Source organism: Cnephaeus nilssonii, assembly GCF_951640355.1.
Source record: "Cnephaeus nilssonii genome assembly, chromosome: 11".
NCBI lineage: Eukaryota > Metazoa > Chordata > Mammalia > Chiroptera > Vespertilionidae > Cnephaeus > Cnephaeus nilssonii.
In genome coordinates, this window is record NC_137082.1 from 44020511 (window position 1) to 44039571 (window position 19061).

General features: G+C 43.1%; 1 protein-coding gene across 1 annotated transcript in view; it reads left to right on the plus strand.

Moving 5' to 3' along the window:
- Window positions 1-15028, plus strand: part of CDH20 (cadherin 20) — a gene marked incomplete at its 3' end in the record, with an annotated part of 39962 nt that extends 24934 nt beyond the window's left edge. The window contains exons 8-10 of the mRNA XM_079783480.1: window positions 4659-4776; window positions 8545-8796; window positions 14523-15028. Of these exons, the coding sequence (XP_079639606.1) occupies window positions 4659-4776; window positions 8545-8796; window positions 14523-15028 (876 nt within the window). The remainder of the gene's footprint in view (window positions 1-4658; window positions 4777-8544; window positions 8797-14522) is intronic.
- Between the last annotated feature and the right edge of the window lie 4033 nt (window positions 15029-19061).

Sequence of the window (19061 nt, forward strand, 5' to 3'; positions counted from 1 at the left end):
TCCCCCAACTTCTTATCATGCTGCAACACTTTATTTGTTAAGACAACTGTATTTGGAGTCTCCATTACATTTTATGATCTAAAGACTGCTTTGATGATGGTTTGATTCACGGGCTAGCCTGTAATAAGTTATCTTGTAACTGAAGTGTAAGACCAACTGTAATAACATGAGCTCTGGGTCCTGGAGGTGAGAGACCATGAAGACCAGAAGAAAGAAGAGTCTTCTCTTTTCCTCGGTTAGCACTAATCCCTAAAAATGTTTACAGTAGGAAAACTGTATTTTTTATATCCTCCCACCCCATTTCTTAACTTCTAGCAACAGGTACCCTTGTTTCGGGGCTGCCTGCCAGATTCTCAGAACGCTTTGTGACCTAGAATTACCTATTCCCTCTCCTCCCTCAATTAAAACACTCATTTTGTTAGCGCTGTTCATGTCGGGTAAATTTTGAGATAAAATTAATCTGAATGGGCAAATTTCTACTTATTCGAAATAACTTTAGGGGGAAATTGCATATTTTTTAAACCTGCTTTTAAACCTACATGAATATTTTGTTGATCAAACTCCAAGTGGTATAGCTGAGAAACATCTGAAACTCTGCTTAGAGTGGTCATGTATTAATATATGTGTAGGGCAGTCGCCCACCTGAACCCATCCCCTCCATACCTCAGATCATAGGCCATCTCCCCCTTCTGCTCCTCCTTTGTAAGATGCTTTCCTCCTCTACACCTATGACCCAACAGATTTCCTAACGGTCCTATTTCCCTCTGGAGGACATTCTGTGGCCCTATGGATTCTGATGGTGGGGTGCAAACGGGTCAGGATAGTTTCAGAATGAAAGTTTGTGACATGCATGTCTATAAGAAGAATTCATACTTTGGCAATTTAGGACTTCCAACTGTAATGCAGTTTTCGTTTTCACTTCTCTCACTTTCCTGCATCATCACCTCCAGCATCCTGTGGCAGAGAGAGACTATGTCTGTACAACCCAAGCTTACATTAGCTTCCTGACCTCACCAAAGACTGACTCACATCTCTACCATTCTACTAAGAGCAAAAAGTGATTCCCATACCCCAGGAAAATGTTTCCTATAGTTAATTTGATCTAAATTATTCCACCCATTGACTCTGTGTCCATGTTCTATAGCACTTCTGAAATTTTTTCAACAAGTCTATGATAATTGTATTTCCACACCTATTGAATTTCTAGTCTAAAAAGACCAGAAATATTATGGAACTAATAAAAGTTACAATGAAGACTTTTATAGCACAAGAAATAATCCATATTATTATAAGAAAGGAGGTATAAAGACTACATATACATGCTTGAAGTTATGTAAAATTATGTCTGTTATGAACAAAGGTTGAGAGACAAGATATAAAAATAACAATAGTTACTATGTGCAGATGGGTTTTGAGTGAGGGGGTCTAGGTCTTTATGTTAATAAGTTTTGTTTTATAATTTATTATAAAAACAGTGTGTGCAAAATCTTATATGGTAAGATACTATAATATCACAAATGTATAATACTTTAAGTTACAATATGACAAGAGGCTAATTCTTTTTTTTTTAATTTATTGATTAGAGAAAGAGAGAGGAAGAGACAGACAGAAACATCAATGATGAGAGAGAATCATTGATCAGCTGCCTCCTGCACAACCCCTACTAGGGATCAAGCCCAAAACCTGGGCATGTGCCCTTGGTCAGAATCGAACCTGGGACCCTTTAGTCCACAGGCCGACGCTCTATCCACTGAGCCAAACCAGCTAGGGCTCAAGAGGCCCATTCTTAATCTATAATAAAAAATAAAAGACAGTGATAAGTAGCAAATTAGTAAATAGTAAATTAAACCCCTCTCCCTCCAAAAATGAAACATTCTTTTCTTAAAGGGCTTCAGAATAGAAGTTGCATTCTGACAGGTTAATAGCACTTTAACCACCTTTCATTTTAGCACACAATCACATCTCCCTTTCTACATCTCTAAATCTAGCTTTTAATGGTCTTTTATAAAGTCCTTTGAAGCACAGTTTATCTGTGACTTAAAATTCAGGTGATGAGCCACAAATCTGTCATATCTGTCATCTTTAGCCCAAAATAATGAAAATCCTACCCTTTGATTTTGGCTTTGGGACATGTTTTGAAGATTTTCAAAAGCACACAGGCCAGGAGGTATGTCTGGTTTATAAAGAATCAGCCTCCTTGAGTTAGACTTGTTGCACACTGTCATCAGCTCTGCATCTGCCAGGTTGGGATATGTGCTTTCCTCTTAGAGAGCAGCCATGAAGGAAGCCCATGAAGAAATCAGATGACATACTTGGTGAGAGCTGAGGGCAGAATGAAACCTGCTGAGCGGAATACTGCATGGAGAGTGGAGGGCAGGAGAGCAGGCCATGATGCTCCTCACACTCAGCACACTTTGCTCACTTACGCTTTAAAGCCCTGTAATCAACCAGTACTATGCCTCAGGCCCCCATCTCACCAATATATATACACGACTTCACAAATCAGATATTCTGAAATGACTTTCCAACTACGTTTACCAAGTTATACATAATCACCTATTTATAACATGCATCGACAAATATGTTATGTCTTTATATGTTTGGCACTACGGGCAAGATGGAATGTACAGGATTTGTCTGGGTAGGGATGGGACAACAGGGTGACCTGTGTATGTGAGCAGCACTGACACCAGGCTAGACTATGGGGCAAGTTTATCTTTAGTACTCTCCTGACCCCTCTCCTTTATTGCAGCACCATTCCCCCAATTTTTAGATTCAACGGAGGCCAGTTAACAGTTGGATTCACCAGAAGGCATATACTGAGACTGTGTTTGTTTTAGTAGAAGATACTTATTAAGGAGTGCCCCTGGGCCAAAGCCTGTGGAAGGGAAGGACTTTGGCAGGACTTGGCAAAAGGAGAGTCTAGTTGCAATGCAGACCCACTGCATTGCACGTTGCTTTAGAACTAGAGTTTTCCCGAGTTGAGATGGGTTGGTCAGACCTTTCTACTATTACATCAGTCACTGGATGTGGGTTCCCCTGGAAGATTGTAGTGACCAGGGATAGGTGGCTATCAGGAACTGAGACAGCCCCAAAGAGACAGACAGGTGAAGGCTGGGACACCAATTCCTTCACTGAAGGGAAATCTGAGCTGCACACTGTCCACAAAAAGTTCCCTTGCTGGAGCTTCCCTGTTACTTAATCCTCAGCATACTGTGAGGGTAGCATTTGCTCCCTTAACTTACAGCTGAAGAAATGAAGACTAAGCAAGCCCACCTGACCCAGCTGACCTTTGCTGTTCTGGTTTCTACCCTGGCAGAAACACTGCTGGTTTTTAACAGCAGGAACATCACGTCTACAGGGTCAGGCCCATGAGGGGTGGGAGAAGTCTTTACTATTGGCTGATAGAGAAGCAAACACAAAGGAAGGAGATCACCCATTCAACACCCTTCCTATATCCCCCCCAAGTCAGCCTGCCAATGGTTCAATTGTGCATTTCATACTGCTTTCTTAGTAGCTTTTTCATCATGGTCTTCATAAAGCAACTTACTACTTTGAAAAGCATTGTGGAAAAGACAAAGTTTTGGCCAAAGAACTCCAGAGGAAGCCACTCCACCTCTTCCTCTCCTCAGCCCCAAGATTTGCTTCTGACTCTAGTCTGTTATTTATTTATATATATACTAGTAGCCTGTTTGCACGAAGATTCGTGCAATAGTCCTTCATTCACCTGGCTGCCTGCACCAGTTTTCTGCCGGCACCGGGGACCCAGGCCTTGGCTGTGGCCACCGCCTTCTGCCTTCTTTCAGGGTCGGGGCTTGGCCCCGGGCGGTGGCCTTGGGCTTGGCCGCACCCAACATCCCTGCTAAGGATCGCAGGAGCCGTCCCCCAGTGGTTTCCTGCGATCCGTGCAGGCTCCCCGCTGGTGCCCAAGGCCGAGAAAGCCTCGGGCGGCTTTCCCGGCCTTAGGCTCCGCCACACCCCAACGTCCCTGCAACGGTTTCCTGGTGGGCGTGGTTGGTGGGCATGGCTTGGTTGGTGGGCGTGGCTTGGGCGTAGCGAAGGTGCGGTCAATTTGCATATTTGTCTATTATAAGGTAAGATATATATCCCACACTGGAGGTCTTGTGCTCTACACTTTATCTAGCTCCCCTTCCTACCACCAAAGAGTGACTGCCCTGTGACCATAGCCAATGTTTATGTTTACTTCCCTTCTAGGTATTGGTCATTTTTAAATAAGGGTCTCTCAAAGATAACAACTTGACCCTGAAATATTAACCCCAAAATGGGGTTAAATCAGTGGGGTGAGAGGATGAAAAACTGAGAGACAAGCAGAACCTTGTAGAATCCCAGAGTTCATTTACTCAACATCTTCTATTTAGACTGCCTAAAAATGGCTGGCCTTGGTATGAGAATATGTTATGTCAATGTCTAACATCTGAGGTATTGAGGTAATATTCACCTTGTGATGGTAATGTATTCAAGCCCAACAATAAACCAAAAATAAATCCTGAGTTATGGAGATTTTCCAGGTAAGTTTTAGAATAACCTTCTCATTAGGTAAAATAATCTGCTGTTGGATTTCAGGGCTTGGGATCTCACTGGGCACTGAAGCTTTTTCTTTTGGCTCCAACTCACCTGAGTTCATGTCCCTCCCTCAGCTGATCCAGACAGTGAGTGCAGTGGACCATGATGACCCACACACTGGTCAGCACTTCTACTACAGCTTGGCTCCCGATGCTGCTAACAACCCCAACTTCACTGTAAGGGACAACCAAGGTAATTAGGTGGATGGTTGGCTACCAATGTTTTCTACAGCTTGGGCTGGACACTTGGGGTTACACCATAAGAACAGTGTCAAATCCCCCTGCTCTTTAATATCAGGGAAGACAGTAATACTAAAGTGTAGTGTCTTTCAAAGTTCTTTTTTTTTTTTTTTTAGAACATAAAAGACAAAGAATCTGAAACTTTCATTCAGTCAGTTTACAAACACTTGAGTGCTGGCTCAGCCCCAGACACTGTGCAAGACACATAGCCTTCCTTCAACCCCACAGCCATGTGACTATAGGGAGAATCTGAAAAAAGATGATAGAAACTGAATGAGATAAAGAGAAAATCCTGAGGGAACATTTCTAAGCAAGGATCAAAAGGGGAAACAGTAAAAAGCTCCCAGAATAAAAGGGAGGCAAAGGCTAAGTAACAGAGATAGCAAAGGGCAAACATGGGGTCACAGAGTAGTTCTGGCATTAAAACAACTTTATTGCTTTAGGGAGACACAGCTAAGTCTTCCCTATTCCAGAAAACACTCCCCACTACAGTTTTGTGGGAATGGAATTCCAGACATTCTTCTACAAAAGCATCAGATGAGCTAAGGGGTTTACAGTCCCAGCACACTCTGCACTGGGCACAGATGGGAAAATGAGGGACTTCTGTTCTCTAGCCAGATAATTTTCAAAGAAAGGTCAGAGCAAATTAAAACATAATTTAAATCTGCCAAGTGAACCCCGTCTGTTACTAACTCTGCTACCAACTAGTTGTCCTGGCCTTGAGGAGGGAGGTCTGCAGTCACCTCATTTTCATTCCAATCCTAAAATATAAATTGTCACTTTATAACAATCTAAACAACAGTAACAAAAAATCGTGATTAGGCATGCCTGGTCTTATTCTCAAACATCAATTATTTGAGACTTAAAGTATTAATTCCACCCCATATGATATTCTGTTATTAAAAGTTGAGAACATCAAACCTGTGTTCTTCTAAATGGAAAGCATCCTTCCAAGTCATCCCTTTAACCTTCTTCATGTTATCATAAAATCACTATGCTAATTCAGGAAGGAAAGATCATATAATTTGTAACAACAGAACTACTACAATTAAATATCCTGATATTTTCATTGGGTCAAATTTTGAACTATTCATTTATATGATTTATAGGGGAACCCTTCCTGCAGAAAGTGGTTCAGCTCCTTCAGGATTGGTTTCACAGTGGAGACTCTAGAGGGGGGAATAACACATTATACTGTTTCTTCAAATTTCCCACTGTGTTACTCTGTTCTTTCACTCTGGTATTTGTCAGAATCAATGCAGACACAATATGCAGCAAAATGCTGCATATTTTTTAAAGATTACTTTGGGTACCAATTCATGGAGCCAATACCTTAAAAAGATAGGCAACTGGAACACGATCACTATAAAAAGAAATGACTCATCTCTTGAAAGGTTTTCCAAAATGAAAGTTAGCACATCTTTAATAGAAAGAATAAACTTTTAATATCCTCATGACAATTTACCCCGCAAGTATTCTTTACTGAGGCTCATTAAAAAACTGACCAACATCTGACATGGTAGAGCTATTGGTAAGCCCCCAACTCCCATGCCCAAAACATGATATCCTTTTATGAACATAACAGAACACTATCTCAAATAAAGCCTTACTTTTTTTAATTCCCAAAGCATTATGAAAAGTATTGTGTGTATACAGCACTTTGCCATCTCAAATGCATTCCCCATACTCTGTTTTATTTGATACTAGAGGCCCAGTGCATGAAATTCGTGCACTGGGGGAGGGGGGTGTCCCTCAGCCCAGCCTGCACCCTCTCCAATCTGGGACCCCTGTGGGATCAGGCCTAAACCGGCAGTCGGACATCACTCTCACAATCTGGGACTGCTAGCTCCTAACCGCTCACCTGCCTGCCAGCCTGATCACCCCCTAACCATTCCCCTGCCAGCCTGATCGATGCCTAACTGCTCCCCTGCTGGCCTGGTCGCCTCCAACAGCCCACCCCTGCCGGCCTGGTCGCCCTCAACTGTCCTCCCCTGCCGGCCTGGTCACCCCTAACTACCCTCCCCTACCAGCTTCGTTGCCCCTAACTGCCCTCCCCTGCAAGCCTGGTTGCCCCAAACTGCCCTACCCTGCCAGCCTGATCACCCCTAACTGCCCTCCCCTGCCAGCCCGGTTGCCCCTAACTGCCCTCCCCTGCAGGCCTGGTTACCCCCCAACTGCCCTCCCCTTCTGGCCTGATCACCCACAACTACTCTCCCCTGTTGGCCATCTTGTGGTGGCCATCTCTGACCACATAGGGGCAGCCATCTTTGACCACATGGGGTGGCCATCTTGTGTGAGGGTCAATTTGCATATTACCTCTTTATTATATAGGATTCATAATAATCCTGTAAGGTTTGAAGGGAGTTCCTAATCCTGATTCTATCTCATTTGGTATATAAGAAATCAAATGTCCCAAAATATTAAGATTGGGACTGGAAGCTGGGACCTGTTTTAGCCACAAATACACTCAAAGTTTTGTGTCATCTTGGAAACAAATACTTTTCCCAAATGGGTTACTAAAGCCCTAGTTATCATATTCAACAAAAATTCTACAAGTGGCTGTTATATCAGTATTGATTTTTTTTGGTTCTTCTCCCTTCTTGGACATAATAAAGGCTTATGGTTTTCTACCCTTTTGAATTTGGGCATATTTAGGTGATGAAAAAAAATGAGTAAAAAGGCTCTTAGAATTTTTTGTGAAGTTCTATACTCTTCCCTGTTAGTATGAAACACATCCAGAGGACCTTCCATGTGGATATTAGCTTTGAGGATCATTGCTTGCTATGTCCTACCTATCTTTCAATCATTTCCTCTGCTGAAAATTATCTGAGCTTTGCAAAAATATCTGATTTACAATTCAAACCCACTCAGGGAAACTTGAAAACACATATTAAAAAAACAAAAGATCACAACCCAATATATCACATTAGGCAAATATAATACACACACACACACACACACACACACACACACACACACCAGCTTTGTGGAAACACAAGTAATTTTGCTAATCCCTTTTAAAACTGGAGTGAGAAAAAAACCTAGTACTCTGATCAGGAATGATCACACTATTTAAACTTAGACCACCAAGTAGGGGGAAATAACTGTGTTGTCATATGATTAGGGGATTTCAAATAAGCTTCTATAAATGAGTAGGTTCTTCAGAAAGCACAGGAGGAGTTGGTGACTGCATTTCAGAGGCATAAAAGAAAACAGCAGAAGACATGAATTCCAGCCAAAGTGGCAAAAATCAGTGATCTGCCCCAGCCACGTGGGCTCCTCAGCATTCTTTTCCTGGAGGCTCGAAGCAGCACCAGGCCTTAGAGAGCTGCTGAGGACCTCGAGTCACCAGTGATTGTTCATTTCTGTCAAGCTTTCCCAGGGACATTTCAGTTAGATCTGAAGCCTGACAGTTCGCCCGGGGCATTTTATGTCACAAAGGGTAAGACATAATCTCAAAAAGGGTTTTTTTCTCTCCTAGGCCTTGGGGTTTTGCCTAGAAACAAGCAAAAATCTTGGTTTCTGCATCCAAATGCTGATCCAGATAAAGCTATAGCAGACGACCTGCAGGGAATGTCTGACCAACCTTTCCTTCCCACACCTGTTCCTTCCCCTCACTTTCCTCAATCCAAGAGACTAATCCACTTCTTGGTTCTTCCCCTTTCTTCTTCTCTCATTTCCCTTTCCCCTTTTCCAATCCTGGAATCCCTGTCTTCCTCAGATAACACTGCCCGCATCCTAACCAGGAGGTCTGGCTTCCGGCAGCAGGAACAGAGCATCTTTTACCTGCCAATTCTGATATCAGACAATGGGCAGCCTGTGCTTAGCAGCACAGGCACACTGACTATCCAGGTGTGCAGCTGTGATGACAATGGCCACGTCCTGTCCTGCAGCCCCGAAGCATACATGCTCCCAGTCACTCTGAGCCGGGGTGCCCTCATCGCCATTCTGGGCTGCATCTTTGTCCTATTAGGTAAGTAAGTGGCTCCCTTCCATTCTGTGGGTCCTGCAAATGCTTACTTAGATATCACTCAGTTATTGTCCTAGCACAGCTATTCAGAACTGGCTTTCCAGACCATGCTTATTGAAAAGGTGGTAGGGTAAGGCTGAGAAAAAGTAAAGAAATTGAAGACAGTCCTTTCCTAGGGGCTAGGGAATTATTTATCAAGCGTCTACTATAGGCCAGGGCACTATTCTAAGTGCTGGGATTAATAAGACAGATATGTCCCAGCCTTCACAGAGTTTACTTCAGAACAAAGCAGTTCATTCTGACATCACAGAACCAAAATGACAATTTTGGACAGGATATGATGATCACCTCTTTTAACCCTTTCATTTTGTACTAGCTAAATCACAAATTGGTAGTGATAAGCCCAAGCCAAATGTCACAGAGCCAAGACTGAAATGCAGGCAGGCCCTACACCAGTGATGGGCAACCTTTTGAGCTTGGTGTATCAAACTTCACCAAAAAACTGAGCATAACTCGGGTAGTGTGTCACTTTGAGGAAAAAACATTATTTCGCAAATGTTTCATCCTAAGGAGCAGCAAATGTTTCATCCTCGGCATGCGGCCGTGTGTCATCCGAAATGGCTATGCATGTCATAGGTTCGCCATCACTGCCCTACACTGTGCATCTTCTCCTACATGTTCATCCCAGATTCTGGAGATGGTTAAGTGTTACAGAGAAGGGGAGAGGGACAGGGTGTCCTGAGGGAACAAGAGACGGGGTAGTTGCCATTTACATAGGATAGTGAGGAAAGGCCTACCATTATGGAGACCTTTGAACAGAGATCTGAAAAAAATAACAGAGTGAAACCACATGGATATCTGGGAAAATAAGCTTCCTAGGCACTGAGGTCATCTAATAAGGAGCAGTGACTGCTAGTGAAATAAAAAGTTGTGTTGACAGGCCAGTGAGCAAGCGCTGATGGAGTACAGGATCCTTTCTTCCTCATCTCAAGCCATGCTGCAAGGCAGATAGCCAGCTCCCCTGTATATAAGACCATTCATTAATTGTTTTTTAACTCCACAAACACAAGAAATGAAATACCCAAACCAACTATTGAAACCAAGAAAGTATCCACAGATATACCCCAACTCTTCTGATTGAGTTCATAGCATACATATTTTGCTTAAAGAAAAGCAGACTTATTAGATAGTAATATTATCCACTATGAAAGAATTCCTAGCATTCTGTGAGAGAAAAAGAGTAAAGCCTTGGGGATTTAAACTTGAATAGATGTGCAGATACTCACATACCCCCTTGAGCCCAGGTTTACCTTGACACTGAGAGACTCAGTCAGACCAAAGAAAGAAGGGCCTAACTGCAAAATATTAACTCTTGATTGAATTTTAGGTAGGTCTGTGGAGTATGTTTCTAAAAAAAATTTTTTAAATACAACATGTGGTTTAATTGTGTTGTTTCAGATCAGTGCTACATGAAGGGAGAAGTCTATAAATAAGTAACCTTTTTATGTCCTTGGAGCCCTGAGAAATTGTCATGTTTCTGGTACTTGTTGGTATTAACAAATAAAACTTTCCTGCAATTCCCCAAGTATCCATAAGGTGGCATTGGGAGTCCTTGAGTGCATAACAAGATAACCTACAAGAGGACTTTCATGAAACTGGCTCAGGAGAAATTTCCAGACTGTCCTTAGTTCTGTCTTTGGAAAATGTCTACATTTTAAGTTCACATTGGCCCACAACGAGTAGAGGTGCCATCATTAAAGAAAGACTGATATGAAGAGGCTGGTGTGGAGAGGCTCTCAAGTTAGAAGTGGTGTGTAAGGCACAATTTATTGTGCCTCCCAAATCCATTATGTCTTGTTTTTGAATTATACAGAATAAATATATTGTCCAGTGCTAAACTGGGCAGAGCTGTCATAAAATCCTCATAGTTTAGGCACTCTTATTTCTATGAATACACATCTCTCATTAAATATCTCTATATATAAAAGGCTAAGTGTCCATCTGACCAGTAGCTATGACGTGCACTGACCACCAGGGGGCAGACACTCAATGCAGGAGCTGCCATGACACGCACTGGCCATTTAAAAATAAACGGCACCACAGACCTGACACCGACAAACCAGCACTTGGCTTTCCCCAACTGGGACACAGGCTCCGCCACCACCCTGGAGCAACACCCCACCAAATCACAGCTAATGCTGCCAAGACCCCATGGTGCAAAATGTGGCCCACAGCCCAGCCCAGCCCAGCCCAGAAATGATCGCTGTGGGCACCGGGTAATGACATCACATAGCAACACCCAGCTTCCTCTCCCTAGCGACTAGCCTCCTTGGAGTTTCTTCAGTCCAGGAACACAACTTGCTTTATAGGCAGGTGCAAACATTTTAAACTTTAACTAAATGTTTGTGAAGCATTTTCACGTGCCTCATCTCATTTGCTCCTCATAGAAGTCCTGGAGTAGGTAGATAGGAGACTCGGTAGAATCCTATTTTCTTTTCATTAGCCAGAAAACGGAGATTTAGAAAGTTTAGAAACTTGACCCAACTGAAAAGAAGTAAGAAATGGTGGAACTTGAAAATGACTTCAGGTTTTCTCACTGCGCAGAATATAGTCAAACACTGCTACAGTTAAATATTTTACCCTTTGTTCTCCCTGTGTGATCTGCAATAATAATCTGTTTTGTGTTAATATTGACTGCTGTGTTGCTGACAATTGCCTGAAAGAGAAGTTAGGATGCTTACCTGGGCTGGATAAAGTTTAGCTAAATCAGAAAGCAGGTCTAATTAAGCAAGTTTATTCTATATCTATATATATAAAAGCCTAAGTAACCGAATGACTGGTCGCTATGATGCGCACTGACCACCAGGGGACAGACACTCAAAGCAGGAGCTGCCCCCTGGTGGTCAGTGTGCTCCCACAGCCAACCTCCCATAGCCCTCCCCCAAGCAGGCCAACCACCGGTGGCCCCTCCCCTGGCCAACCTCCTGAGACCCCAATCAGCCCTGATTGCGGGCCAGGCTGAGGGACCCCACCCATGCATGAATTCGTGCACTGGGCCTCTAGTACATATGTAATAGACTAAGTTGACTCGTGCATGCGTGATATATATATAAAGCTCTCACTGGCACCAATTGCACGCATTTGTTTTGATCTGTCATTGTTGATGGTGAATTTGGTTGACACTTCTATTATAGAGTAAGGGTGAATAGCGATATTAAAATGTTTCTTCTAATTAATTTCCTTTCAATGTGCATGAATCCCTGCACCGGGACACTAGTAATTCATAAAAGTGAATAAGATTAAATAATTTTGATTTTGCAGGATTTTTTATTTCGCATCTCAAGTATGTATCTAGTTCCTAGAAAAATCTCATAGGCCCTATATGCTTTGCCTATATAGAATCCAAAGATTAAACATCCCTAGAACTGATTATCTTCAGTGAGGGAAGCCTTTCGGCTAAACAGAACCATTTTCACCAAAATCTGATTTTGCAATACTTGTTATTTAAATCAGATTACCTAAAAATAAATATGTAGAAATCTTTAATTTCCAAGATATAGACCAGTTCCATGAACTGCCTAATTCTTCATCACCATCAGAATTCTTTCCAGCAGATACTCAAAGACTTTTCTAATTTTCCTTCCTAGTGATTTCTTTTTTATTATTATCACTTTCTTTTTCTTAGTTTTTATTTTTTTTAATTCTTATTATTTTTTAATCTTTATTGTTGAAAGTATTACAAATGTCCTTTTTTCCCCCCATTGACCCATTCTAGCCCACCCCGGCCCCTTGCCCCAAGCCTTCAGCACACTATTGTCTGGGTCCATAGGTTATGCATATATGCATACAAGTTCTTTGGTTGACCTCTTCCCACCCACCAACCCACCCACCCCTGCCTTCCCTCTTAAATTGGACAGTCTGTTCCATGCTTCTCTGTCTCTGGATCTATTTTGTTCATCAGTTCATTTTATTCATTAGATTCCACATATGAGTGAGATCATGTCATACGTGTCTTTCTTTAACTGGCTTATTTTGCTTAGAGTAATACTCTCCAGATCCCTTCAAGCTGTCTCAAAGGGTGAGAGCCTTCTTTTTTACTGTTGCATAGTATTCCATTGTGTAAATGTACCACAGCTTTTTTATCCACTCATCTACTAATGGGCACTTGAGCTGTGTTTTCTAAAAGAACATCCCAGTGTCACCTGTGTGAAGGTTTTTCTGAGGCCCTTAGGAAGAATTAACTAGTCCTGTATTCTCTTCGCAACACTTAAAACCCTATGATAGACCTGCATTAGTCATCTGTGTCTATATCTCCTTAGACTCACGTTTGTAAGAGCAGTAATCATATTCTACATTGCTTCCCCAGGAATTGGCACAATACTTAACAAATATTTAAGTTTAGCAACTATTTACTGAATCCCACAAACAGCATGTTCACTTGGAATCCCATTTCTTCAATCTGCATCCATCCAACTCACACCCCAGCCTCCAATGACCAGTTCAAGCCTCCGCTTCCTTGGAGTCCTGTTATTCCATTGCTCTGAAATCCCACACTTATAGTCATGAGCTATATTTTTGCACATATATGAGAGTATATAATTGTTCCCTTTGTGTACTTTTATCATGCAAGCTCTTTGGGAAAACATTAAGTATTAACATCATTAATTGCAATTTACAAAAAGCACATTCTACATTCAAATTTTAAAAAGCATTATTATATTTTTTTAAGTCCATCCATTATCTCACTGGGCATACACTCTCCTCCCACCCCCCTTGGATAAGCAGGGGTCTTATTTTGCTGTGTTGTCAAGCTGTCCCTGTTCACTAGCTGTAACAATGCACACCAGAAAAACAATCAATAGTAGTTCTACAGCTAAAACAACACACTTCCTGGAAAACATTTTCAGTCACAGAGATAAACAGCTCAATAGGATTCTCTCTCTCTCTCCTTTAAACCTCGGTGAACAGACCCTGGAAAAATATATATATATTTGTTGGGATAAAATTTTATCCAAACCTTCAACCACACATCTAACAGTGTGTTGCTTCTTTGATAACACGATGAATTATATAAAATGTCATGTTCATTCCCTCCCTTCCACCAATATCATTGGCTCCAGAAAGGCAAAACCACCTCTCCAACTAGCAAAAGGCTTTTCCGAGGAGCCGAGTTTATTGGAAAACGGTGGTCAGGTATTCTCTTTTCTGGAGGAAGTATAAAAGGGTGAAAATGTTGGCAAATGCATTAATATGTGATGTTTACATAATAGAATCCTACTAAGCTGCTAATGTAAGAAAGCAGGATGCCACTTATATAATAAGGTTTCCACATTATAATGGGACAATTTGCAGCCATCCTTATAGAGTGGAAAACGTGATCTGATCTTTAGCGTGTACTCCATGGCAGGCCACAGTGCTGTGTGCTTTGTTAACGGGATTTTATACGGGATAGCTGGGGATACGCACCCACACACAATTTGATACAAAGAGGCTTTACATGCAACTTGTAGTTGAACCACTTGGGGAAAACATAGGGTTTCATTTGCCTACACCCTCAATCTAACACGCAGAATGGGTGAGAACGAGGTAGACTGTGGTTTTAAACATACCAGTGCTGTCTCCGGGCTCACCGCTGAGAAACTGGACCTACCTGTGGTTAATCAAGACCGTCTGCGGTCTGGGCGCACGTAGCGGGTCCCGGGTTAATTTCCTGTCCCTTTCCCTGGCAGTGCTGGTGCTGCTGATCCTGTCCATGCGGAGGCACCGGAAACAGCCCTACGTCATCGACGACGACGAGAACATCCACGAGAACATCGTTCGCTACGATGACGAGGGCGGCGGCGAGGAGGACACGGAGGCTTTTGACATCGCGGCCATGTGGAACCCGCGGGAGGCGCAGGTGGGCGGCGCCCCCAAGACGCGGCAGGACATGCTGCCCGAGATTGAGAGCCTCTCCCGCCACGTGCCTCAGACATGCGCCGTGAGCAGCACTGTCCACAGCTACGTGCTGGCCAAGCTCTACGAGGCCGACATGGACCTGTGGGCCCCTCCCTTTGACTCCCTCCAGACCTACATGTTCGAGGGGGACGGCTCGGTGGCGGGGTCCCTGAGCTCCCTGCAGTCAGCCACATCGGACTCGGAGCAGAACTTCGACTTTCTGACAGACTGGGGGCCCCGCTTCCGGAAGTTGGCCGAGCTCTACGGAGCGTCGGAGGGGCCAGCATCCCTGTGGTGACGGAAGCCCGCGCTCGACAAAACCCTGACGGTCGAGGCGCATGCTTCGCGGACTAGGTGCAACCAACCCACACGAGCAATACTGTGCTGGAGAAGGAGAAGCGGGGTGGGCAGGAGGACAGAATTGTTTCTGGATCAGCTTTACTACTTGGTGAGATTAAGGAAACACAAGGAGAAGGGGACAGAATCTCCAATGATCTTTTTTTTTTCTTTTTAACTTTTGGGACACTGTCTTCAAAGGCTTGGAGTCCAAGGTTAAGTGCGGCAAGCTTGGCTTTTCTTTGCCTTTCACGAAGGCCTTTGCCACTTTTCCACCACAAAGAAGCTCTGACCTTAGGGTGGCGGTTGAAAGCAGACAGAAAGTTCTACTCTCGCGTTCTTTTTTATTTTATTGTATTTTCCAATTAAGAGTTTTGCTGGCTCATCAAACCGCACAAAACAACCCCCACAAAAGAACACTGAAAAAAATAATGTTACTCGGTGGAATTAACCTACTTGTCCTGGGATGGATGGAATTTCTTTTAACCCTTTTGAGACAAGGGGAAGGCAAATCAACCTTGCATGGAGGGGTGGGGGGAGGGGTGAGAAGGAAGAGGCATTGACTTTGCACTTCAGTTTAATGGCTGAACCAGGAGTTGTTGGCATTACAAACCAATCGAACTCCATCAAGTTAGAGTGCTCTTGTTCTCTCAGCACTTTCACTGTGCACCTGTAAAATTGTTCAGAATGAAACCAGAAAACCTGCCTCTTTTGCACTGTAGATGTCTCTTCCATGTGCCAAATGTGAAGATTAGATGCTACAAATGAAAGCCAAATAAAAAGAAGTCTCTGATAAAAGCATGGGTTAGAGGGCTTTCCTAATCTGTGTAAGGTCAATCCAAGGGATGTTTACATACTGTAGATAACCTACTTGAACAAAAATCAGTATTATAGAGAATAAATGGATGTAAGAAAATTACATGTATAAGTTTTGTATATTTGTTAATAATTTTGGTAATAAATATGATGTACTGCATCTCAGTACCTTAGCACTTCTTTTAATAAAAGTTAAATAGAAGGGAAAGTCTATCGCTAATTTGTTTAATTGCTGAGCAGGTAGAAGATGCCTTGATGATCCTGTCCTGGCCTCGGGTTCTTGGGGCTGGGGCTGATTCATAAGGCAAAGCAACGGGGAAGAAGTATGAGGCTGTGCATTCTAGTTCAGTCACTGAACAGATGAACAGCTATGATTAAAACTATTAAGCCTTTCATGAACACTATTCCCCCATCTATGAGAAGAGCAGAAGCTGGTTTGAGAACATCCACAATACAGTGGTGAATTTCGCCCATATTTTTCTTTTCTTCTTTTTTATCTTATTGTTGAAAGTATTACATAAGTCCCCTTTTTTCCCCTATTGACCTCTTCCAGTCCGCTCCCACCTCCCCCCAGGCCTTCACTACCCCATTGTCTGTGTCCACAGGTTCCATATTTTTCATTTTATGAGTAGGTTTTGTACATAACCACCAATGAGATAAGCCACTCTGCTTATATTTCTGTTCTATTAGCAAATCAAATATTCACAAACAAATATGTGCATATGTATACCAAGTATTCACCGCTTACCAACACTGGATGAGCTCACAGAAGGCTGGGACCATATATTACTCATCTTCCCTTTCCCCACAATAGCTAACATGGTCCTTTGTATATAGTGGGTGCTTAACAAGTGCATTATGGGTACATAATAATAGGCTGTTTCTTTCTTTGACATCCTATTACTAAAAGATATTTTACATAATTTTCCTTGCAATTGAGGACAAATTGTAAATAAAATAATTTTCTGCATATCATGGTTATAGTAGTGGTTCTCAAGTTTTCATGTGTGTTAGAATCACTAGGAACACTTCTTTAAACAATATCTTGTTGGGCCTTACCCCACTTTGACAACTCTGGTGTATAGCTTCTCTCTCTTTTATTCTCTCTCTCTCTCTCTCTCTCTCTCTCTCTCTCTCTCTCTCTCTCCTTCTCTCTTCTCTCTCTTCTCTTCTCTCTCTCTCTCAAACATACCAAAACTAGATTATCAGCCCATTTGCACTGGGGCTCACCCCACCCATACAGTGGTATTGTAAATCTCTTTATGAGTACAAAAGACAGTTTGGCAGAAATGTGTGAGAAGACTGATGTGGGTCTGGGAGCCAGAAGGATATGCTTTATGCTTCTTAGGTGGTTCACTAACAGCCAGGCCAATTCTTATCTTCAACTTTAGCATACTAACCCTTCCCTCCCACGAAAGGCAGTTCTCTCACATCCTCTTTAAAGGTAAGATGTGATGTAAAAATAAACTTAGAAAATCAAAACCATGAACCGGAGTCCAAACTAGGCTCTAAAAAATAAGTTATTTGAATGTGGGCAAATTAACCCCTATAACATTCTCCCTTTCTGTCACTAGCCCTGAGGACAATGTTGTGACTATTTCACTTTGTGTTGCTTTGTGTTGGGGAGCACATGAGACTTGGTTGGAAAGTTTGTAAGGAGGACATTCTGAGAAAAGGAAAGTGTGTGGTAGGCCGCCTGCCCTGTTTATCAGAATTCTGTCTTAGGGGAGACTTAGGGGAGTGTCAAAGGCGGCACCCCTAATTATTCCTTGACCTTTCCAAACAAGTCTGTGCATGTGCAGACCCCTGGGTATTTACTGGAATCCTTATGCTTAAGCCCTGGATGCCCTTGCCCAGAGGACAATGTACTAGTAAACACGTGTATCCTCCCAAGATTATTCACCCTATTGATTGTATCTAAAAGATAAACTTTATCTCAAACTGCTGTTACAATAAAAGGCTAACGAGGCAGGCAATCCAGGCTGCCTGGTTGCTATAGCCCTGCCTCTCCTTCACAGCAAACATTGTGTCGGAGTAATCCATTCATCCGTTACATAGGGTCTGCTGGCCAGCCCCAGCATTACATGTGTTAAAAACTGGGAACAGAGGACAAAATGGTGGCGGAATAGGCTCACGTGTCCTGAGCCTTGTCCCGGAGCACATAGAATGAGCAGCTGAAAGGAATAACACCCACCCCGAATTGGCGAAGGAGACTCAGCTGATGAGACAATTTGCAGCCAGGAAGGGCAGAGGACCCCTGGAGAAAGGTAAAATCAAGGGTCTGGGCAGGAGAGATCTGCCAGACCTCTGAGCCCAGACATCAGAGGGAAACCGCATGGCACCGAGCCACGTCCCTTGGGACAGGCACAGCATCTGACTGTGGAAAAGAGGTCCACAGGACTGCTGGTGGCAGGGGATTCTAGATCTGGGTCCACAGTCACGAAAGACTAAGCCCAGAGGGGGCAGCCTGGAGGGCTGACCAGAACGCACAGTGCCAGCAGGAGAGGAGCACGCAGAGGCTGTCTTTCCCCTCTGTGTGGCCTGTGCTTTTCTTCACTGAACCTAGTTCATAGGACCTTTCGGATACGGACACTCACCTGTGGCTGAGGTGCAGGAGAAGGTGAGGACTTGTGGAGTCTGAGGAGAGGCTGGGGAGAGGAGAGGGTCCAGAAGAAGTGGCAGTGATTCTGGCGCTGAGTCATACCTGAGACCCGGACCTGGGCAGCCATTTTCTCCTGAAGAGATAGCCCCTCCCTCCAGTCTTCAGGCAACCAATACAGCCACACCCAGAATACACCCTGAATGGTACAAAGGATTTTTAAAAAAATCTGAATAGTCCCTGAGAGTCCAAAGGGACTGGCCTAAAGAGAGGCCTTCAGTCCCAGAAACAGGAAACAGAAACTGCAGACAGTACAGAAGACTGGGATCTTAAGCCAGCCAAAGGAGCGACACTTCACTTTTTCATTTTTATTTTTATTTTATTATTATTTTGTTATCTCTTTTTTTCTTCTTTTTTCTTTTTTGTTTGTTGCTTTATTTTCTATTTCTTTTCTTTTTTTTAAAATATATTTTATTGATTTTTTACAGAGAGGAAGAGAGAGGGATAGAGAGTTAGAAACATCGATGAGAGAGAAACATTGATCAGCTGCCTCTTGCACACCCCCTACTGGGGATGTGCC